This window comes from Haliotis rufescens, unplaced genomic scaffold (genome assembly GCF_023055435.1).
Source record: "Haliotis rufescens isolate VD_foot unplaced genomic scaffold, xgHalRufe1.0.p SCAF_6, whole genome shotgun sequence".
NCBI classification, from domain to species: Eukaryota; Metazoa; Mollusca; class Gastropoda; order Lepetellida; family Haliotidae; genus Haliotis; species Haliotis rufescens.
The window spans coordinates 52,201,723-52,225,281 of record NW_025964334.1 but is presented as its reverse complement, the minus strand read 5'-3'; the positions used below and the strand labels follow the sequence as shown (position 1 = coordinate 52,225,281).

The 23,559-nt window shown below is 42.4% G+C and overlaps 1 protein-coding gene across 2 annotated transcripts in view; it reads left to right on the top strand.

The window, feature by feature from the left end:
• The window catches only part of LOC124138163 (indole-3-acetaldehyde oxidase-like), a 37,074-nt gene that overhangs the window by 11,283 nt on the left and 2,232 nt on the right, over positions 1-23,559 (top strand). The window contains exons 10-35 of one of the 2 annotated variants that reach the window (XM_048386249.1): positions 551-653; positions 1,429-1,577; positions 2,787-2,897; positions 3,332-3,398; positions 4,201-4,301; positions 4,531-4,689; positions 6,486-6,608; positions 6,858-6,950; positions 7,806-7,863; positions 8,636-8,785; positions 9,380-9,459; positions 9,941-10,056; positions 10,374-10,478; positions 11,105-11,183; positions 11,854-11,968; positions 12,870-12,950; positions 13,444-13,553; positions 14,729-14,842; positions 15,421-15,582; positions 16,133-16,261; positions 17,289-17,419; positions 18,049-18,177; positions 20,453-20,576; positions 20,849-20,945; positions 21,649-21,756; positions 22,073-22,142. In XM_048386249.1, the coding sequence (XP_048242206.1) occupies positions 551-653; positions 1,429-1,577; positions 2,787-2,897; positions 3,332-3,398; positions 4,201-4,301; positions 4,531-4,689; positions 6,486-6,608; positions 6,858-6,950; positions 7,806-7,863; positions 8,636-8,785; positions 9,380-9,459; positions 9,941-10,056; positions 10,374-10,478; positions 11,105-11,183; positions 11,854-11,968; positions 12,870-12,950; positions 13,444-13,553; positions 14,729-14,842; positions 15,421-15,582; positions 16,133-16,261; positions 17,289-17,419; positions 18,049-18,177; positions 20,453-20,576; positions 20,849-20,945; positions 21,649-21,756; positions 22,073-22,142 (2,864 nt within the window). Of the gene's footprint in view, positions 1-550; positions 654-1,428; positions 1,578-2,786; positions 2,898-3,331; positions 3,399-4,200; positions 4,302-4,530; positions 4,690-6,485; positions 6,609-6,857; positions 6,951-7,805; positions 7,864-8,635; positions 8,786-9,379; positions 9,460-9,940; positions 10,057-10,373; positions 10,479-11,104; positions 11,184-11,853; positions 11,969-12,869; positions 12,951-13,443; positions 13,554-14,728; positions 14,843-15,420; positions 15,583-16,132; positions 16,262-17,288; positions 17,420-18,048; positions 18,178-20,452; positions 20,577-20,848; positions 20,946-21,648; positions 21,757-22,072; positions 22,813-23,559 lie in introns of those variants that run through there. The other variant, XM_046504692.2, reaches the window with a different exon arrangement.

Below are 23,559 nucleotides of genomic sequence, written 5' to 3'. Positions count from 1 at the left end.
ATTACAGTAATATGAAAAAATCGGGTTTCTTGAACTTATTTTGAATAGCATATAGTCTAGGGGAAAGATAATAACAGTTAAAGCTTCAGGTGTTCTTACAACGATGCCCTGCCCTGGCGGTAGTGCCTGCCTCACGTGAAGGTCAAAGGGCGTTTTGGGCGTAGACTGACGATGAAGCGAATCAATAAACACAGTCACTTATTGCATTGACCCATCTTTGGGCCTTGATGACATACAGTAAACTACGGTTATAACGAACTCAACTGGGCCACCAATTGTAGTTCGTTATAACCATAGTTCGTTATAAGCATATATACAGCATAACTACAGCGAATAGTCGGGACAAAAAAGTAAGTTCGTTGTATCCGTTAGTTCGTTATAAGCGTGTTCGTTATAAACGTAGTTTACTGTATTGCCACACAGCAACATGTATTTCAAAGTTGTCTTGTAGTCCAGATAACACTCATATTTTGTATGAAGTCGAATAAACTTAAATAATTGCGTGCATTACATCGACGTATGAAGATACCAAATTGGATTCGTGATTTAGTTGGGCAGCTGGGCCGGTAACCTGATGCTGAAGAACCTGCACACTGAGTTCCCGTCTGACGTCTTCACCATTTTTGAGACAGTCGGAGCAACTTTGACAATCGGTAAGATGGGAATACCTTGATGAAAGAATTATGTATTAGGTGTCATCATGATATGCTCCTGGTATAGTCGGAATCGTACAATCGACTCTGCTTTTCGCAAACAATTTTTTTGGATCAGGAAAGGGTTTTGTCGCTTTTATTTTATCACTAAAATATATTGCAATTTTAATATTGATATAGTTAGCACTTATTTTAAAAAAAGATATAGATTGATAAAAGAATTCTTTGCAATCTACTCAAAAGGAGTTCAGGACCACCCGATTCGTTGATATTACTATAATATGTCATTTTTTCAGTAGTATGAGAGAATCAGTTAGTTCTCTACTTACTTTGAGTAATATACAAACCCTGGACTTCTAGTATTGCAGAGACCAACGGGAAAGGAGTGAAACTCTGTGGTTCTAGTGAATTTGTTTATCGGAAGTAGTTGTTCCCGTGTTAGCATACACAATATTTCGAAGTCACACTTTAAGGTTTCTTTGTCTGACAAGCTGTTGTACATATCGTATTATACAATGACTAGACATAACACCAAACTTACGAAGGAGAACTCAAATTTGAGGGTTTTTTCAAATTTTATAGAAAGCCCATGGGGTCCACCTTCATCCTACATTAAATCAGTACATCCTAAACAATCAAAGAAATACAGCTTCCAAATATGTGATTCTCAATATATCATTTAAGGGCAAGATCTCAATTTATTTTCTGTTTGACTATATTTTTTCTTGAGAAAAGTCATCTTTCCTTCTCTTAGTGATACCAGTACCTGTTACAGGTTCGAGTGATGGAACGGAGACATCATACAGTCTGATTGACTTCCTGAACCTCGACATGAAGGGCAAGGTCATCCTGTCTGTGACACTTCCAACATTCCCATCTGGAGACGTGTATGTCAAGACCTTCAAGATTACCCCCAGACATCAGGTAAACGCCTCAAGTACATAAAAATATACAATTTGAACTGAATAATTATTAATACGTTACTGTGTAAGTGTATATGTGCCCATGAGAAAAAACAACTTTGTCGCGGAGATGACAGGCCTTATTTTTGTTTGGTTTTTATCCCCCGTCCAACAAAGTTGGCGGGGGATATAGAAACGGGTTCCGTCCGTCCGTCCGTCACGATTCGTTTCCGGAGCATAACTCAGAAACCGTTCAATATTTTTTCATGAAACTTTGCAGGTCTGTCAAGTACATGCTGAACTGGTGCCTTTTGCTATTTAGAAATTTTTATTTTTTACGTTTCCATGGCAACAAGATGAACTTAGGTTCTGTGAGGGTAGGGTTCGTTTCCGGAGCATAACTCAGAAACCGTTCAATATTTTTTCATCAAACTTTGCAGGTTTGTCAGGTACATGCTGAACTGGTGCCTTTTGCTATTTAGAACTTTTAGAAAAAAATTATGTTTTACGTTTCCATGGCAACAAGATGGACTTAGGTTCCAAACTCTTCTTTTTTTTACAATTTCCATGACAAGTTCCACCTCGGTTAAAAAAGGTTAGGGTTCGTTTAGATTTAATTATGTCATAAATTCCGCAACTGGGGCGGGGGATATAGCCACGTTAGTGGCAAACTCTTGATGTTTGTTCAACGCCGCAAGCAGCAACAGTCCAGATTTATGGCGGCGATCTGTAAACATACGAATCTGGATCAGACAATCCAGTGATTAACTCCATGAGCATCGATCCACGCAATTGGGATACGATGACATGCATCAACCAAGTCATCGTTGTTGACCCCCTATCCCGTTAGTCGCCCCTTACGACAAGCATGGGTTGCTGAAGACCAATTCTAAAACGGATGTTCACGGGGAATCAATCTAATGGCCTTCATGAAAAAGTTTATCTGGCATTTGCAAGTAAATTATCATCCAGCATTGCTTACTAAAAGTGGTCTATGTTGTCATTAACTGAGTGAGTCATATTCCCACAATATGACGACAGCGACACCAAACATGGGGTTCACACATTGCACCCATGTGGGAATTCGAATCTTGGCCTCCGCGTGACGAGCGAGACAGATCGAGATTGTGATCGCGAGTAGGTCAAAGGTTTCTTGTAATTACTGCAAAGTAGATACATATAGTTTCAAGGCAATTGGCAAACAGTGAAATAAGTGTCCAACATATTTCAGAATGCCCACGCCTATGTGACAGCAGGCTTCAGGATGCAGTTGGACAGGAACAACAACTTCACTGTCAAGACAAAGCCATCCCTGGTCTATGGTGGCATCAGTAAAACGTTGGTACGTTCAATTCATTGATAACAACGCTCTGGATTTCTTGATACTAATGTTCATACTCTGAGGTTAGAGTTGTTTAATGTTTCAACACACAAACTTACAGGTCATGCTGATGTCGACTTCTCAATAACAGTGTCACACTTGCTGTGAGTAAAATTTCATGTGTCTCAAGGGGGCACCGGTGGCTCAGTCGTCTAAAGTGCCGCGATTCGCTGTGCAGAGTTGCGTTCCTTGGGCACGCCAGAAACCTATGATTGTTAATTCGAATCCCGGTTCGCCCCGATTATGTTTCTAGGTTTGTCAGCACCATACCCGTGCTCGTGGGTTTCTACGAACTGGTAAACGTCTAAGACCTGCATCACTTCGGGCTTTCCTCCCACATTATGTGTCTCATACGCATTAAGTATATATAAATTGTTATATGACTATTTCCGTAGGTCCATGCCGGCAACACAGAGACATATTTACAGGGGAAGCAACTGGGAGATCCAGCAGTACTCAAAAGTAAGCGCTAAGTAGAGTTTAGTTGATGTAAAATTAAACAATATCTTGTGGATTGATATGACGATACTGTTATGCGTTTTATAGTGATGGTGATGGATGGGCGAGAAAAAGAAAGGACGACATGTCAATCTATTTTCTACCCTTCACTGAGTTCTACCATGCATGTTCTACCTGAGTTGAAGCATGCCAATAGTCCCGAGGCGTTCATCGTTTTGTAGACGACGCTTCCCAATCTGATCACAGATTTTGCATTACAAGAATAGAGAGCTTACGTGATATTGTGGATAATGAACATCAACTGAACTGTCAAAATCAAGAAAGACCACTCGACCCGCATGCACGAAGGACTTGCCCTGTCCACCGGCAGTGTTTAAGGTGTATTGGGGCGATAGGTTTGGGTTCCGAAACCGTTCTGGCAGTCATATGTTACAGCTGATCTTTCTCCTGAATGGTCATAGTATTTATATTTCATGTTCCCTACGCTTTGTTGAGAGTATATAGATATTAATGACCATCTGTGACGACAATCTCAAAACATGTCTCGTTAAGGACAAACAGTTAAAACCCATATGAACAATTAATTACCATTTAACCTGAATTTGCTTGTTTCGTAACCTTATAAAGGAGGCAGAATCATTTACTACATTGTATAACGTATAATAAACTCACCTTTAAGTAGACGTATTTTGTGCCAGTTTCATCATTGTTTCTTGACCTGTCGATCGATGTGGTACTCCAACATTGTTAAACTGTTGTTTCGAGACATGTGTGTATAGTTTATTGATCGTTGCTCATTTAACAGGTGCTATAGCAACTCTGTCGGCCGAGCTGGTCCCCGACACCACCCCTGGCTTGTCCAGTACAACCTACAGGAAGAACCTGGCCGTCTCTCTCTTCTACAAGGTCAGTTAAAGCCTTATAAGCATGCACAGAAGATGCAATACTATTAGAGTAAATGTGATACATTAATTCATTTTCCGACTACTGTGCATATTGGTCAATATAAATCAGTGACTATGCTCTCTGGCGTTTGTCATATGCTGGTCATCGTAATGTATCAAGGCTGACGTCATTAGCAAAATGACTTCAGGAATTTGAACCCGATGAGGTCCTAATTACAAATTCATTTCAGTGCGTGCTCGGCATGTGTGGTGAGAAGGCAGCAGCAAGATTCCGGAGTGGCGGCAACAACTTGATAAGGCCAGTTTCATCAGGCACTCAGACATATGACAGTCGTAAAGATGAATACCCTTTGACTGAACCTATGACCAAGGTGGATGCAACCCTACAAGTAATAAATATCAGTTCACCAGTCTTTTAATAATGACGTCGTCTTATTCTTCATCTGCTTGTTCTTCCGCTTTTTCTTCTGTGTCTTCCTCTTCTGCTTCGTCTTTTCCGCTTCATTTTCTGTGTCTTCTTTTTGCTTCTTCTTTTACAGTTTCTTCTTCTGTCTCTTTTGCATCTTCTTCTGCTCCTTTTCCCGCTTCTTCTTCTGTCTTCTACTTTTTGCTTCTTCTGCTTCTTCTTTTCCCGCTTCTTCTTCTGTCTTCTTCTTTTTGCTTCTTCTGCTTCTTCTTTTTCCGCTTCTTCTTCTGTCTTCTTCTTTTTGCTTCTTCTGCTTCTTCTTTTACAGATTCTTCTTCTGTTTCTTCTGCATCTTCTAGTGCTTCTTCTTTTCCCGCTTCTTCTTCTGTCTTCTTCTTTTTGCTTCTTCTGCTTCTTCTTTTCCCGCTTCTTCTTCTGTCTTCAATTTTTGCTTCTTCTGCTTCTTCTTTTCCCGCTTCTTCTTCTGTCTTCTACTTTTTGCTTCTTCTGGTTCTTCTTTTCCCGCTTCTTCTTCTGTCTTCTTCTTTTTGCTTCTTCTGCTTTTTCTTTTCCCGCTTCTTCTTCTGTCTTCTTCTTTTTGCTTCTTCTGCTTCTTCTTTTCCCGCTTCTTCTTCTGTCTTCTTCTTTTTGCTTCTTCTGCTTCTTCTTTTCCCGCTTCTTCTTCTGTCTTCTTCTTTTTGCTTCTTCTGCTTCTTCTTTTCCCGCTTCTTCTTCTGTCTTCTTCTTTTTGCTTCTTCTGCTTCTTCTTTTCCCGCTTCTTCTTCTGTCTTCTTCTTTTTGCTTCTTCTGCTTTTTCTTTTCCCGCTTCTTCTTCTGTCTTCTTCTTTTTGCTTCTTCTGCTTCTTCTTTTCCCGCTTCTTCTTCTGTCTTCTTCTCTTTGCTTCTTCTGCTTCTTCTTTTCCCGCTTCTTCTTCTGTCTTCTTCTCTTTGCTTCTTCTTTTACAGTTTCTTCGTCTGTATCTTCTGCATCTTCTAAGGCTTCTTTTTTCGCTTTTTCTCTTCTACTTCTTTTTTCTTCTGTTTCGTCTTTTCCCGCTTCTTCTTCTTCTCCATTTTCCGCTTCTTCTTTTAATTCTTCTTCTACTACAACTTCTTCTTCTGAAATGCTATTGTTCTGATCGATTTTATCATTCTCAAATACATTTGGTGTTTGCCCAACTCGCTGTACCTTTCAAACAGAGCTGTATTGCATTAATTAGTAATGTTACACGTGGTCATTTATGTGACAGTAAACAAGGAGATAGAAGCCAACGAGGTATGTACATGTTTCATAGCATGTTCGTCTGATATCGATATATTACATTCATTATTAACCGCCTCCGTGGCCTAGTGGTAGAGCGTCCGCCCGGAGAGCGGAAGGTCCGGGGTTCGATCCCCGACCGCGTCATACCAAAATACGTGAAAAGATGGTACTTGTTGTTACCCTGTCTGGCGCTCGGCATTCAGGGGCTAATACAAGGACTGGTTGGCTCGGAGTCAGTATAATGTGTCTGAGTCGGGTATTCATGTTAAACTGCGGCATGGTATCTCAGTGGGCTAGCACTATAAATCGGCATCAGTCCGGTCTAGTACAAGCACTCACACACACACACACACACACACACACACACACACACACGTGCATGCACGTCGCTAAGTGCAATAATCTTGGACGCGACGTTAAACCCCATTTCACCACCACCACATTCATTATTAAAGTACATAATTTGTCAAAACATCAACGACCTTGAAGCCTATCAAAGAACCCATTTGCTTCAGACATCAGGCAGGGTGCAGTACGTCAATGATGTACCTCCCGTTCAAGGTGAAGTCTTCGCATCCTTTGTCATCAGCAGCGTCGGCAACGCAGAAATCGACAGCGTCGACACATCTGCAGCCCTGGTAACCATTACAGTCTTTATTTAAACCCAAAAGATCGAAACTAAAACAAACCGTTACTTTCTAATCAATTCCACGAAATCTTATTTTCAAATCAATTAAAACGCCTATTCGAGGTAAAGGTTACAAAAAATGATATCGTGAAAAAGCATTATTTGCCGATGTTGACTGTGTATGTATGAAGGAGTACCATTAAGGTAAGTGTCACTGAGTATCCTCCATGTGTTCTGTATTAATGCATTGTGTCTTCAGAGTTCTCCTGGAGCCCTGAAGTACATCTCTGCCTCTGACATACCGAAAGGCGGCAGCAACAGTTTCAGACAGCCGGGTGCTGGCGTAGAGGAGGTACTGACAAGAATACTTCCGTCATATCTTTCTCTGAAGTTCCAAGAATTAATTATGTATTATATTCAGATGTCCACTATTTGTCAGTATATTCATTGCCATGGGTAGACTGAGTGGCAAGAAGACGGTGTATGAAGAGGAGTTGTAGAGGCAGAAATACTCATTGTTAATTTTGGTAGTGAAAGGGGGGCGGGGGGGGGGGGGGGGGGGGGGGTCGTGGCGGCCAAAATGGCATTATGCAGTAGAGTTTTTAGAAAAAGAATGTATTTAGATATGTTTTTGTAAATTTTCATTATTTAAAAATCGGGTGTGGTGTGTTTGGGTTGGGTGGTGTGGGGTGGGGCATTCTTTTTAATCGTCACAGCGGGTGTTTGTTTGCCCCCTGACTGACAATAGACTTTGCAAGGCACCACCACGTACCACATTCTGTCGACTAACGGGATCGGGTGGTCAGGCTCGCTGACTTGGTTGATGCATGTCATCATATTCCAATTGCGTGGATCGATGCTCATGATGTCAATAATTGGATTGTCTGGTCCAGACTCGATTATTTACAGACCGCCGTCATATAGCTGGAATATTGCTGAGTGCGGCGTTAAACATCAAACCAAACCAAACCAAACCACATTCTGTTGTTCATCTTCTTCTGTTCAACTTCTCTGACATTCTCTGAACATACGATGTCATCTACATCACCCTCTAAAAATATACAAAGATGCAAATTGAAAATACAAATGCAAAGATATGCATGTATCTGTATCCTTGGCGTCAATTGACCTCTCGATGTATGATACCTTCCATAGCCACTGTCAGTACATGCTACCATGTCATAGCGAGCTTTGTTTCATCTACCAGATATTCTGCAGTGGCCGTGTTCTCTACAGCGGACAGCCAATTGGCATCATCGTTGCAGGTAGGTGTTTGCAATATTTGTATATTATACTCAGCAGTAATCCAGCTATATGACGGCGGTCTGAAATAATCGAGTCGGAGTCAGACAATCCAGAGATCGACATCGTGAACATCGACCAACGCAATTGGGATCGATGACATGCATCATCCAAGTCAGCGAACCTCACCTCCCGATCCCGTTAGTCGCCTCTTACGACGAGCATAGTCGCCTTTTACGGCAGGCATGGGTTGCTGAAGACCTATGCTAACCCGTAAGAAATTTCATCACAGTGCTTACCATGACGTCACAGTAAAATGAAATTACTAATCCCTCTGCAAGGAAGATGTATATGATATTTCCACACTGAAGAAACTGGTTATTACTGTTTACAAACACACAGAGTTGGATGGAGGATTTGGGTTGATAGTCACCTGAATGGCTTCGAAGCTCAAGTTTTATCAACTCGTCTTCATATATTTGACAAAAGGCGATTATGCTTGTCGTAAGAGGTGACTAACGGGTGGTCAGGCTCGCTGACTTGGTTGATACATGTCATCGGTCCCAATTGCGTTGATTGATGCTCATGATGTTAATCACTGGATTGTCTGGTCCAGACTCGATAATTTACAGACCGCCGTCATACAGCTGGAATATTGCTGAGTGCGGCGTTAAACAACAAAACAACCAATCATATATTTGAGCTCGGAAAACACTTAGGTGATCAGATTCTCTCAATAATTGACTTTAGAAAGTCTCAATTCCCTAACATACCATATTGTTTGTTTAATGTCAGTGGACAAACTATCAGCGGACAGAGCAGCCAGCATGGTGAAAGTTACCTACAAGAACGTCCAGCCTCCCATCATTACAATGGAAGATGCCATTCAGAAGAAATCCATATTTCCAAATGTGGCACAGGAGTTCAAAGTTGGTGATGCTGCAGGTAAGCAGTCATTTACGAGATTAAGAAATTATCCTTATACCTTACTGAAGTTGTTTCCTTGTCGTGTCAGACCGCCTCCGTGGTCTTGTGGTAGTGCGTCCGCCCGGAGAGCGGAAGGTCCGGGGTTCGATCCCCGGCCACGTCATACCAAAAGACGTTAAAAGATGGTACTTGTTGGTACCTGGTCTAGCGCTCGGCATTAAGGGGCTAAAACAAGGACTGGTCGGCTCGGAGTCAGTATATTGTGTCTGAGTGGGGTATTCATGTTAAACTGCGGCATGGTATCTCTGTGAGCTAGCACTATAAATCGGCATCAGTCCGGACTAGTACAAGCAGCCACACATACACGTGCATGCACGTCGCTATATAAGTGCAATAATCTTGGACGCGACCTGCTTGTCGTGTCTTTAAAGTTCTATGGTGTTTTTCGAAGCCAGAGACTCAGAATAGCTCAATGGTCCGTGTTTGTCACGAACTATTGTTAAGGGTTATCTCCTGAATAACTTGATCGATGTGCGTTATGAACGTAAGCTGCATTTGAAATGAGATGAAAATTTCAGCTGGCAGTTACAATGTTTCAATGATTCTTTATAGCCGCAATTGCGACATCGGACAAACACGTTTCTGGCCGTATCAAGATGGGTCACCAGTACCATTTTCATATGGAAACACAGGTCAGTATCCGCCTACCTTCATTATGTCAATTGATACACGACTTCTTTTGTTTCAAAGGCACGGGTAGCCCAGTCGTCTAAGTGGCTGTGATTCGCTGTGCAGAGTTGCGTCCCTTGGTCATGCCAGAAACCTATGATTGTGGGTTCGAATCCCGGTTCACCCCGATTATGTTTCTAGGTTTGTCAGCACCATACCCGTGCTCGTGGGTTTCACCGAAGTGGTAAACGTCTGAGGCCTGCATCACTTCGGGCTTTCCTCCCGAATTAAGCTGATGCGCCGCGATATAACTGGAATACTGTTAAAAGCTGCGTTAAACCAAACTCTCTCACTCTTTCGTTTCATTGCTTGGCAATTACTCATCGTTTGCACTGATGGTTTTGCCATGCTGTTCATGACTTTGTAAGGTTTTTATGTAATCAAGTACTGATGCTTTGCAGTTTCTGGCACTTTAAAATTAAAGTCCTATTTTGTTTAAAATAGGTGAGCATCTGCTACCCAGCCGAGGACGGCGTGGGCGTGAGTCTTCTGTCGTCCACACAGTGGACGGATCTGGAACAACTGATTGTAGCCAAAGCTCTCAACATTCCAGAAAGCAGGTTGGTTGGTTGGTTTGTTGTTTCACGCCGCAATATCCCAGCTATATGGCGGCGGTCTGTATATAATCGAATCTGGACCAGACAATCCAGTGATTGATATCATAAGCATCGATCCACTCAATTTGGATCGATGACATGCTTCAACCAAGTCAGTGAGCCTGACCACCCGATCCCGTTAGTCTAGAAAGCAGGTACGTACCTTGTGGTGGATAATGGCCGCTGGATGGTGCCTGGATTTGTCTGAATAAGTAATAAAATTGTATTTTGTATTTTTTGTAAAATGTGTTAACAGTTTTGGACTTCTTTGTATTTGCTAGTGTCAACGTTACAGTCAGACGTCTGGGAGGATCGTACGGTGCCAAAATAACACGTGCTCATTTATCGGCTTGTGCAGCGGCTATCGGCACACACGTCATGAGGAGGTGGGTGATAGGAATAAGCGTTGTTTCTGTCAGCAGGGCTCGTCTCCGTGGTCTGGCGGGGCAGTCGGGTAGCCTAGTGGTTAAAGCGTTCGCTCGTCACGCCGAAGACCCGGATTCGATTTCCGACATGGGTATAATGTGTGAAGCCCATTTCTGGTGTCCCCCGCCGTGACATTGCTGGAATATTGCTAAAAGCGGCGTAAAACCATACTCACTCACTCAGTGGTCTAGTGGATAGAGCGTCTGCCCTGACAGTCAGCATTAAGGGGACTAAACAAAGACTTTTTGGCTCGGAGTATACTGTGTCAGAGTGGGAAATCGATGTGAAACTGCAGCAAGGTATCTTAGTGGGTACTCAGTGGGCACTATGAAACCAGCTTTAGTCCTGACTAGTACAAGCGGACACACGTGCATGCACGTCGCCATTTAAGTGGAATAATCTTGAAAGCGACGTTAACCCTCATTTAACGTGACCTCTTTCATCAAGGTGATCAATCGATTCTTTAATATTGTTCGTCTCTACAGCTAGGTATTCATGCCTTACGGTATATATTTTCTCACATTTTAGATAATTTTGAAATCAGTTGTTTCCGCATAATTTAGTTCATCATGGTGACCTTTTTCAGACCTGTTCGACTAAATATGAACTTCCATACCAACATGAAGACCATCGGAAAACGATTCCCGTATCTTGCGGATTACACAGTAAGACACAAGTATATGTTATTTCAAGAGGCGACTGACGGGATCGGGTGGTCAGGCTCGCTGACTTGGTTGAAGCATGTCATCGATACCAATTGCGTGGATCGATGCTCATGATATCAATCACTGGGTTTTCTGGTCCAGACTCGATAATATACAGCCGCCGTCATATAGATGGAATATTGCTGAGTGCGGCGTAAAACAACAAACCAACCAACATGACAAATGTTTACAAATGTGTTTCTACAGTAATACAAGTTATTAACACAGGACAGGTCCCCGTACAAACAACTAACAGAGACACATACATTTTGTTGCTATTTTGAACTTGAATAAACATGCGTTTAACATGTGTACATAAAGAGTTAATTTAAAGCAGGATGTATGAACACATTCTCTTCCAATCAGGCAGCACTGTTTGCCAGCTGGTTATTTTGGATACGGAATGACTGGTAATACCATAGAAGGGGGATATGCAGCATTTATGCTCAAAGTTCAAAATAAGCAACTGCACTACATCTTCAAGGAATGTGAAACATCGAATTGATGATCTTCTGGTGAATTTGACGAGAGTTTTTACGATTCGAATTTTGAAATGTCAAGCACATGGAATGCTTCTTTCAAGGAATCGCCGTTTTAAAAAAATGTTTAATTATTGGCTTTGTGTTGATAGGTTGGTGTGACAAATGAAGGTAAACTGAACGGAATCCAGTTTACCGTGAATGCAGACTGCGGTATGTCCCCCAATGACTGTTCGTTGGCTTCATTCCCACCATGGATGGACAATGGTGAGTGCCAAGTATACATGATGTTTCTACAGTCGGTTTGTTTGTTGTTTAACGCCGCACGCAATCTCATTAAAATCAGATCTTAATTTTCGCTACGGCTAAACAAAGATCTGAGGACATCCCATTACGGGTCACGTCAGAACGACCTTTCGCGAATTGTGACCGACCAATAAAATGACTGACAAGAAATCGACATTAGCCAATCAGAAGGCAGCTTTCTCGAGCTTCACGACACAAGTTGCAAACTGGCGACAACGCTTCGAAACATATTTTGACGTATTCTCGATTAAAAAAACAAAAACTGATAAGAAGAACTTTCTGGAATGGCTTAAAGATGGCCTAGATTGTATGGATATAATCATAAAACCCGTAACTGTCATTCGGAATAGCCCGTGTTAAATATTTCGTGGTTGCGTGATTAGAAAACGCATTCCGACTGTCACTCTCGTGATCTGGTAAGCGACGCTCTGATTGGTTGGATGAAAGGTCGTCCTGACGTGAACCTTAATGGGATGTCCTCAGATCTTTGTTTAGCGGTAGCGAGAACTAAGATCTGATTTTAATTAGATTGACGCCGCACGCAGCAATATTCCAGCTTTATGACGGCGGTCTTTAAACGATCGAATCTGAACCAGTGATTGACATCATGAGCATTGACCGACGCAACTGGGATACAATGACATGCAACCAAGTCAGCGAGCCTGACCACCCCACAAACATGGATTGCTGAAGACCAGTTCTAACTCGGATCTTCACGGTTATTTGTATAGTATCTATCTACATATTTGGCATATGAAACATGTAGCAGTACACTGTTTACTCGAATACTGTTAAAAGCGGCGTTAACCCCAACTCACTCACTCACCCAGTGGATAATGGTGGCTATTTGTTCTGTTGGCAGCCTACTACTGTCCGGCGTGGGATTTTAAACCAGTCGCCCTGAAGACTAATCTCCCAACGAACACTGCTTGTCGGGGACCAGGTAACACCACAAACATTAATTTATAATTAAAATTTTAAATTTAATTCATTTAGTATCTGAAGTCCGTTTAATGCGAATTGTGGTTGCTTTGCAACAGCATAGGGCTCGAACAGCATATTATACATGCTCACATCTACCGTACAACATTGTGAGGGTTAACTGCGCGTGGCTGTATAACTACATACATAGACAATAATACAGCAATTGTTAGTGCAATAATAATAATTATAACTATAACAGTATTATTATAATAATAAAATAGTAATAATACGGCAGTGGTCTGTGACTGTTTTTCAATGTATTCATCTACGTTTTGCAATTGTTGAATTTGTTCAAAAAGAATACATTCCACAGGTGTTTAACTAATGGTTAAGGCAAAACGCATTCATCACTTACTTTTGGCATCCACTTAATAAAATGAAGGGTTATATTTTTTCAAAATTAATTAGTACACGTGAGAGTAATTTGAACTTAAAGTATATCCATTTCTTAGGGTCATGTCCCGCCATCTTCATCATGGAGACGATGATGGATCACGTGGCCAAAGTCTTGAACCAAGACCAGCTAGAGTTCAGGAAACTCAACTTGTTCAACAAAGGTCAAGTGAGTAGATTTCCAGCATACCACGTTAAACAGATATATGTTTTCGTAAATTAAACCCCCAAACCCCAGAAAACACATGCCATGGTTGTAGCAGATCACCACCCCAATCCAGGAAAGCACTAATACATTTGTTTCTCTATCCACAAGACCACTGAGTGAGTGAGTATGGTTTTACGTCGCTTTTAGCAATATTCCAGCAATATCACGGCGGGGGACACCAGAAATGGGCTTCACACAAAGTATCCATGTCGGGAATCGAGCCCGGGTCTTCGGCGTGACGAGCGAACGCTTTAACCACTGGGCTACCCGACCGACCCCTTCAATCTGAGATGGTGTGTCCATTAGAGTTTAGGCAATGGCAACATCATTAATTAAAACATGTTTCAAACTTTGCCACGTGCAAGTTGAAAATTCGCGTATACAATGTTCAGGTTAAAAGAGATTGTACACACGGAATGGAAAAGACTAGATTTGTGTTTTGGTGGATACTCTTGTTAAATATTCTTGTTCAAGATGAAATATTCAAGAAATATCACAAAGGTAGTCATTATGTGATTAACGAACACGTCGCCATATTTTCCGTTGGTTGTAGTTGCATAACTCTCGAATCAATATTAAGTGTACACCATTGCTCAACAGTTATTATCCCCCGCCCAACAAAGCTGGCGGGGGATATAGAAACGGGCTCCGTCTGTCCGTCCGTCACGTTTCGTTTCCGGAGCATAACGCAGAAACCGTTCAATATGTTTTCATGAAACTTTGCAGGTCTGTCAAGTACATGCTGAACTGGTGTCTTTTGCTATTTAGAAATTTTTGAAATTTTTATTTTTTACGTTTCCATGGCAACAAGATGGACTTAGGTTCCAAACTCTTCCTTTTTTTACAATTTCCACCTCGGTTAAAACAGATAAGGGTTTGTTTAGATTTAATTATGTCATAAATTCTGCAACAGGGGCGGGGGATAAAGCCACGTTAGTGGCAAACTCTTGTTTAACTTATGATAACTAAAATAATTATTCGAATTTTCACTAGGGCCTGACACATCAAAAAATGAAAGGTTTGCAAAGAGATTCCCATATCCTAAAAAACTGTCAAAGATCCCTAAACCTGATTTATATTTAAATAAAAAATATGAGAAAATAAATACACTTGATGGCTTTGATCAACATTTTCAGAAAAGTGCAAATGGAATGGTTTTGGAATATTGCAACATCAAAGACATGGTGGCTCAACTGGAGACGTCAGCCGATGTCCAGTCCAGAAAGCAACAGGTCACAGCCTTCAACCAGGTACAGCAACTTCTGCAGCTTGCAAAAACAATGTTAAATATTGTCAGGTTAGGGACTGGGGGAGAGACAATTGACAACCTGTTCTACAAACATGAAACAGGAATTCGTTGTCCAAATAGTACCTGGTTGGTAATAAATACCCTGGAACGACTCGTCGCAAAGTGTTATCGTGGGATGTATGCGTGGATGCAAATGTCTGCATACATATTTTTTTTCTTTTAAAAGTCGCTGTCAGCAACATTCCAGTTACGTGACGGTGGCTGCAAATAATTTAAACTGGACCAGACAATCCAGTGATTGACATCCTAAGCATCATTCAACGCGATACGATGACATGCATCTATCAAGCCAGCGGGTCTGACCACCCGTTCTCGTTAGTCGACTCTTAAGACAAGCATTAACTACTTAAGACCAATTCTAACCTGACATGATCCTACTTTTAACATAGTTCTACGAGCTCCTAACGTGTGGTGAAATCTTTGCTTTTCTGAAAATGTATTTTAAGTATGGTTATGTCCATTACTCTCTCACTCGATGAGCATTATAGTATCTTAACTTCCCTATTGATTGGTTTCAAGGCGAACAGATGGAAGAAGAAGGGCATTTCGGTTATGCCTCTCCGGTGGGACTTGAACTACGCTCACGCCAACTACAACGTCTACATGACCGTCTACCACGGGGATGGCTCCGTCGCAATATCGATCGGCGGTGTGGAGAATGGACAGGGAATAAACACCAAGGTTTGATATATGTAGGAAGAGTGGACGTACGCTATATACACAAAATAAGGAACAGTGTTGACATGATTGCGCAAAGGCAAGTGAATTGGTATCAACAGTATTTATGCCCAAAGAGATCAGGATCTCATACATTCACCACTTTGGTAAAAGCTGCGAGCAGGGCAATGGTGCTGACTAATTTTGGATTTATATCGAATCGAATCGAATCTAGGATTCGAACCAACGATCATCGAGTACTGCCTCCGGTAATGGACGAAACACGCGATGGGCTGTAGCTTGATGTTTGGAGCGCCCGATCATCGCGAACACATGGTGTCATCACTAATCATATAATCCAATCCATTTAGTATGATCCAATCATATAATTGTCACCATATTAATGCCGTTTACGCCAAATGCAATGTGTTCAGGCAGATAATCGAGACTGATTATGCTCTGGCGTTGACGTTTAATATACAGGTGTTCAATCCATGACACGATGATGTTGAAACTATCTGATAACCGTTCTTTGTCATTGGTGAAAATGAAATGGCATGATATTTCATAACAGATGATGCAGGTATGTGCCTTTGAGCTGGGTATTCCTATGGACACGATCAAGGTGAAGCCAACGACGACTCTGGCGGACTCCAACTCCATCACTACAGGAGGCAGCATCACCAGTGAAGTCAACGCATTGGTAAGGTATTCACCAGACATACAAAATCAAATACTTGCATGGCAGACCAACACACTTGGTATATTAATGCGTCCCTCAGATACCAGACAAGCATCCAACATTGCAAAACACGAAGGAGCAAACAGGTTGGTTGGTTTGTTGGTTTGTTGTTTAACACCGCAATCAGCAATACTCCAGCAAAATGACGGCGGTCTGTAAATAATCGAGTCTGGACCAGACAATCCAGTGATTAATATCATGAGCATCGATCCGCGCAATTGAAATCGATGACATGCATCAACCAAGTCAGCCAGCCTGACCACCCGATTCCGTTATGCGCCTCTTACGACAAGCATAGTCACCTTTTACATCAAGCATGGGTTGCTGAAGACCTATTCTACCCCGGATCTTCACGGGTCAGGTGCAAACAGGATGCCAGAGAACGTGAACGTCAGGTCGTGGCCAATCCGACTGGCCTTTGAGTGAACCCTTACATGTTTGTTTGTTGTTTAACGCCGCACGCAGCAATATTCCAGCTATATGACGGCCGTCTGTAAATTATCGAGTCTGGACCAGACAATCCAGTGATTAACATAATGAGCATCAATCCACGCAATTTGGACCGATGACATGCATCAACCAAGTCAGCGAGCCTGACCACCCGTTCCCCTCAGTCGCCTCTTACGACAAGCATAGTCGCCTAATACGGCAAACATTGGTTGCTGAAGACCAAATCTAACCCGGATCTTCACGGGTCGAACCCTAACATGTAGTAAATTGAAAAACATTTTTGGTATTCTTATTACTGTATTGATAGACCTTCAAGGCATCAAGGCAAACTACGATTCCACTTTGTAAGGGACCAAGTTAAAACCAACCCACTATGTTAAAGTGTAAATGTGTAAGTTCAAAATGCTAAGAATTAAAACGTTTACCTGATGAGCTACACATTTCGATATAAAACTAAAAGCATCTCTGAAATATGTTGACATGAGCCCTGCGTACATGTACTAAGGACTTAACGTGCCCATGCAATTTACTCTTCAAGGGAGTCATGCAGTGCTGTCAACAATTAAAGACCCGGATGGCTCCGGTCAAAGCCAAGATGGTCAACCCTACTTGGCAGCAGCTGGTTGCTAAGTGCTACAGCGAAGGAATGGACTTGTCAGCCAGAAACTTGTGAGTGTGCAGATATTAATTTTACAGTTGGTACCCGAAAGACGTTCGTGAGTGTTTGCTGATACAGTGATGGAACTGACATTTCGGGCGATAACCTTACCCTGCTATCATTATGATGGCGTTGTGGTCATGGATTCTACCTAAATACAATGTCCCACAATGCACCTCTTGACCTCTGTGTCATAACCGGTACAGTTTCACTGTCATGTCTTAAACGACATCAGTCTGATCTAGAGATGAAATGTTGCCAATGGACAAAGCTAGTTTTCGATATCCAAGCCAACATAGGGAATAGTAGTAAGATTAATAAAACATCCAGCAATCACACTCACTCACTCACTCACTCACTCACTCACTCACTCACTCACTCACTCACTCACTCACAATCATATGTAAATTAAACCGACAAAGCACATTCCATAATCATAAGAAATAACTGCTGAAGGCAGAGTCCATTGTATGATTCCGACCATATCATAAGCATGTGTTTATGAATCACTATCAAATAGCTATAAGTGTTTTTGAAAGGAATGAAAAGGATGGACAAAATGTATCTGCAAAATGGATTTATGTGCATGTTACCCACAAAAACTAAATTTCGGAACGCGTATACATACATATGTTTTCAGCACCAACCCTACAGGCGTCAGCACTAACTACAACATCTACGGTGCAACTTGCACAGAGGTCGAGGTGGACGTTTTGACCGGGGAGAACCAAATCAACAGAGTGGACATCCTGTATGACTGTGGAGAGAGGTGAGATCAACAGTGTGGACATCCTGTATGACTGGAGTGAGGTGAGATCAACAGAGTGGACATCCTGTATGACTGTGGTGAGAGGTGAGATCAACAGAGTGGACATCCTGTATGACTGTGGAGAGAGGTGAGATCAACAGAGTGGACATCCTGTATGACTGTGGAGAGAGGTGAGATCAACAGTGTGGACATCCTGTATGACTGTGGAGAGAGGTGAGATCAAAAGAGTAGACATACTGTATGACTGTGCAGAGAGGTGAGATCAACAAAGTGGACATCCTGTATGACTGTAGAGAGAGGTGAGATCAACAGTGTGGACATCCTGTATGACTGTGGAGAGAGGTGAGATCAACAGAGTGGACATCCTGTATGACTGTGGTGAGATGTGAGATCAACAGAGTGGACATCCTGTATGACTGTGGAGAGAGGTGAGATCAACAGAGTGGACATACTGTATGACTGTGGTGAGATGTGAGATCAACAGAGTGGACATCCTGTATGACTGTGGAGAGAGGTGAGATCAACAGAGTGGACATCCTGTATGACTGTGGTGAGAGGTGAGATCAACAGAGTGGACATCCTGTATGACTGTGGAGAGAGGTGAGATCAACAGAGAGGACATCCTGTATGACTGTGGTGAGATGTGAGATCAACAGAGTGGACATCCTGTATGACTGTGGAGAGAGGTGAGATCAACAGAGTGGACATCCTGTATGACTGTGGTGAGATGTGAGATCAACAGAGTGGACATCCTGTATGACTGTGGAGAGAGGTGAGTTCAACAGAGTGGACATCCTGTATGACTGTGGTGAGAGGTGAGATCAACAGAGTGGACATCCTGTATGACTTTGGAGAGAGGTGAGATCAACAGAGTGGACATACTGTATGACTGTGGGGAGAAGTGAGATCAACAGAGTGGACATCCTGTATGACTGTGGTGAGATGTGAGATCAACATAGTGGACATCCTGTATGACTGTGGAGAGAGGTGAGATCAACAGAGTGGACACCCTTTATGACTGTGGTGAGAGGTGAGATCAACAGAGTGGACATCCTGTATGCCTGTGGAGAGAGGTGAGATCAACAGAGTGGACATCCTGTATGACTGTGGAGAGAGGTGAGATCAACAGAGTGGACATCCTGTATGACTGTGGAGAGAGGTGAGATCAACAGAGTGGACATCCTGTATGACTGTGGTGAGAGGTGAGATCAACAGAGTGGACATCCTGTATGACTGTGGAGAGAGGTGAGATCAACAGAGTGGACATCCTGTATGACTGTGGAGAGAGGTGAGATCAACAGAGTGGACATCCTGTATGACTGTGGATAGAGGTGAGATCAACAGAGTGGACATCCTGTATGACTGTGGTGAGAGGTGAGATCAACAGAGTGGACATCCTGTATGACTGTGGAGAGAGGTGAGATCAACAGAGTGGACATCCTGTATGACTGTGGATAGAGGTGAGATCAACAGAGCGGACATCCTGTATGACTGTGGAGAGAGGTGAGATCAACAGAGTGGACATCCTGTATGACTGTGGAGGGAGGTAAGATCAACAGAGTGGACATACTGTATGACTGTGGAGAGAGGTGAGATCAACAGACTGGACATCCTGTATGACTGTGGGGAGAGGTGAGATTAACAGAGTGGACATCCTGTATGACTGTGGAGAGAGGTGAGATTAACAGAGTGGACATCCTGTATGACTGTGGAAAGAGATTAGATCAACAGAGTGGACATCCTGTATGACTGTGGAGTGAGGTGAGATCAACAGAGTGGATATCCTGTATGACTGTGGAGTGAGGTGAGATCAACAGAGTGGACATCCTGTATGACTGTGGAGTGAGGTGAGATCAACAGAGTGGACATCCTGTATGACTGGAGTGAGGTGAGATCAACAGAGTGGACATCCTGTATGACTGTGGAGAAAGGTGAGATCGACAGAGTGGACATCCTGTATGACTGTGGAGAAAGGTGAGATCGACAGAGTGGATATCCTGTATGACTGTGGAGGGATACAGAGACGATACGGTGAATGTTGTGATTCTAAGGAATTAGTGAGTGAGTCTTTCATATTAAAATGCATGTATTCCTTTTGTTATAGGGAGGCGTCAATCTGGTCAAATCCTCGGCGAAAGGAATCCCTTTGTGATTCCCGAATAAGACGGATTGGTACCTAAATCAATCTGTACCACATTAATGGTATAGGTGTATAAAAAACACGGACAAATAGGCTGTACACTCCATCATTATGTTTCTATTTTCATTGCTCCAGCATGAACCCTGAGATTGACATTGGACAAGCTGAGGGTGCGTTTGTGATGGGCTTGGGCTACTGGATGACCGAACAGATGATCTTTGACCCCAAGACTGGCACCGCCCTGACGGATGGCACATGGGTAAATTTAGGGAAACAGTTGTCAATGACCTTCTGTGGTAAACCATGGACCTATACAGGATTAGGTTCGTGGGTAAACCAATGGATTTCTCATAGAGAGACAAAGTAAATTATGTCAAAGTCAAGCAGAGCAAGGACTCGTGTTTTTGCACCTTTAAATATTTCATAAGCTAGCCAAGAAAAGTTGTTTGATTTCACAAATAAGTCACAAATGCTGTGCACAATTAATAACAGTATTGGGTATGAAATATAGACTATTTTATATTTGAACAGGAATACAAACCACCACTTGGAAAGGATATACCTATCGATTTCCGGATCCAGTTTTTGAAGAATGCCCCGAACCCTCGAGGCGTCCTCAGGGCAAAAGGTATTTATCATACCTCTATATTGGAATAAATGAGATCCGATTGGTTCACGTGATCGTGATAAAATACTATTTATCCCGCCTTGGAGGAAGATACATTTAAATTGCTGAGCGGAAGAATACATCCATTGTACCCCTCCAGAAAGAACACAGGCTGCACGTGGATTTCTGAGCGGAAGAGTAAATCCCTTGTACACGCTTCGAAGCAGAACGTCACACTCTTTTTTGGCCCCGAGTCCATGAACGCCACGAATAGCACAAGTTAACCTCAGCTCAATCGAACAGCTGTTTTCTATCAATTTACAAGTTGTTATAATTCTTTTTCAATTGCAGATTAAAACATGTCGGCAAGATAAATTCGTTGAAGCAGAATCACTCGGGGTACACGTGATTATAGGGGTCCTTCGTTGGGTTCTACAATCATAAAACCATGTGTACTCCGAGTGATACTGCTATTTATACTATGTTTTTTTATTCTTATATTCATAGTTTGATAACATATTTCATCTGCTCACCTTTCATCAACATGGATAGCCATGTTTTTCGTTGGCTGCGTCAAAATATGTTAAATGCAAGCCACACACACACACGTGTATCTACCTCGCAATATGAGTGCAATAATCTTGACAGCGACTCTAACACGCATTTCACCCACTTCACTATCTGTAAACAATTATTAATTAATAATTAATAATTTATGTTTCAGCTGTGGGGGAGCCGCCCCTGTGTATGGCTGCATCAGCGTTGTTTGCTGTGAAACACGCCATCGAGGCTGCCAGAAAGGAAATATCAAAGGATACATTCTTCCCACTCGGTATGCAATTGATTTAGTTTTGAATTGCCCAGACCACGGTCATTCCCGTTTTTCCTCATCAGTTTCGGATAGCTTATGAAACAATATATTTATCTGAGCGCCCTGTCAAGGAGATCATCGCAATGATCCAGGAACAATATTGTTTATATGTTCGTCCGTAGCGGATGACTTACTGTGTTTCCCTGACCTGATCGTCTTTAAATAAAGCTTATCTCTGGGAATATACATCTTACAGTCTGACATAAGGACGACACACCTTGACGAGGTGTCATTGTTTCTTCTTATGTCATAAAGTGTCTGATTGTGTTTATTTCAGACGGCCCAGCGACGGTGGAAGTGATACAGGGAGCCTGTCAAGTTGACAACTCACAACTGGTGTACGGGACATGAATCAGCTGGCGTACGGGACATTGATCATATGGTTTATGGCACGTGAATCAGCTGGCGTACGGGACATTGATCATATGGTTTATGGCACGTGAATCAGCTGGGTTACGGGACATGGATCATATGGTTTATGACACGTGAATCAGCTGGTGTACAGGACCTGATTTATGGGACGTGAATCATGTGGTGGTTGTGACATCGACAAACGTTTGGGAGCTATTCGTACATAAAATGAATGTGACTGTCGCACTCTGATTGGTTGAAACAAAACGTTGGCATTCTGCACATAACATTCTGCGACCTTCTGGACTTTTCACTGCGCATTGGTACTTTTCCTAGAGTCATCATGTCTGCTCTGACCCAAATTTGAAATTGTTCAATTGTTACTGTTTTCTGTTTATGAAGCAAACTGTTATCCTGGTCGTTCGCTAGTCATTGACACACATATATTGTGTGATGAAGAAGTTAATGTCGCAGAGCTGTTTCAGTACACCTTGGAGTGCTGAGCGAAATTACCCATACCTCCAATTCCAATGTGGAAACGAGGGCACGGGTGGCCCAGTCGTCTAAGGCGCCGCGTTTCGCTGTGCAGAGTTGCGTCTCTTGGGCACGCCAGAAACCTATGATTGTGGGTTCGAATCTTGGTTCGCCCCGAATATGTTTCTAGGTTTGTCAGCACCATATCCGTGCTCGTGGGTTTCACCGAAGTGGTAAACGTCTGAGACCTGCACCACTTCTGGCTTTCCTCCCACATTAAGCTGACACGCAGCGATATAACTGGAATACTGTTAAAAACGGCGTTAAACACACCTCCCTCACCCAATGTGGATACACACTATGATAACACAGACAAGTACGAACACAAATCTGAAAACACATAATCTCTTAAGAGTGGCATGTAGGCATGTCTCGATTGTGTAATATAGACATATTCGACTTATCAGGACGAAGTGAGAACCGACGACTGCAAACGTTTAGTGAGTGAGATTGGTTTTACGCCGCTTTTAGCAATATTCCAGCAATATCACTGCGGGGGACACAAGAAATGGGCTTCACACATTGTACCCATGTCGGGAATCGAACCCGGGTCCTCAGCATGACGAGCGAACACTTTAACCACTAGGCTACCCGACCGCCCCTGCAAAGATCTGATACTGAAAATAATCTTACGTCACATCTACACAGTGAAAAGGGTAAATGCCATAACTTCTACATACATGTATAACACTAGCAATACAGTAATGCAGCCCATGTGAGAATTAGTATAGATACACATAAACAAAGAAATAATATTTACACCTTTGGCAAAGTTGGGTAAACCGGTTTACAATATGTGACATCGAAAACCGGTTGAGAAACAAAATTATAGCTGTTTCGTTTGACTGCAGGCTTTCATTGGTCAGCAAAACTTGACAA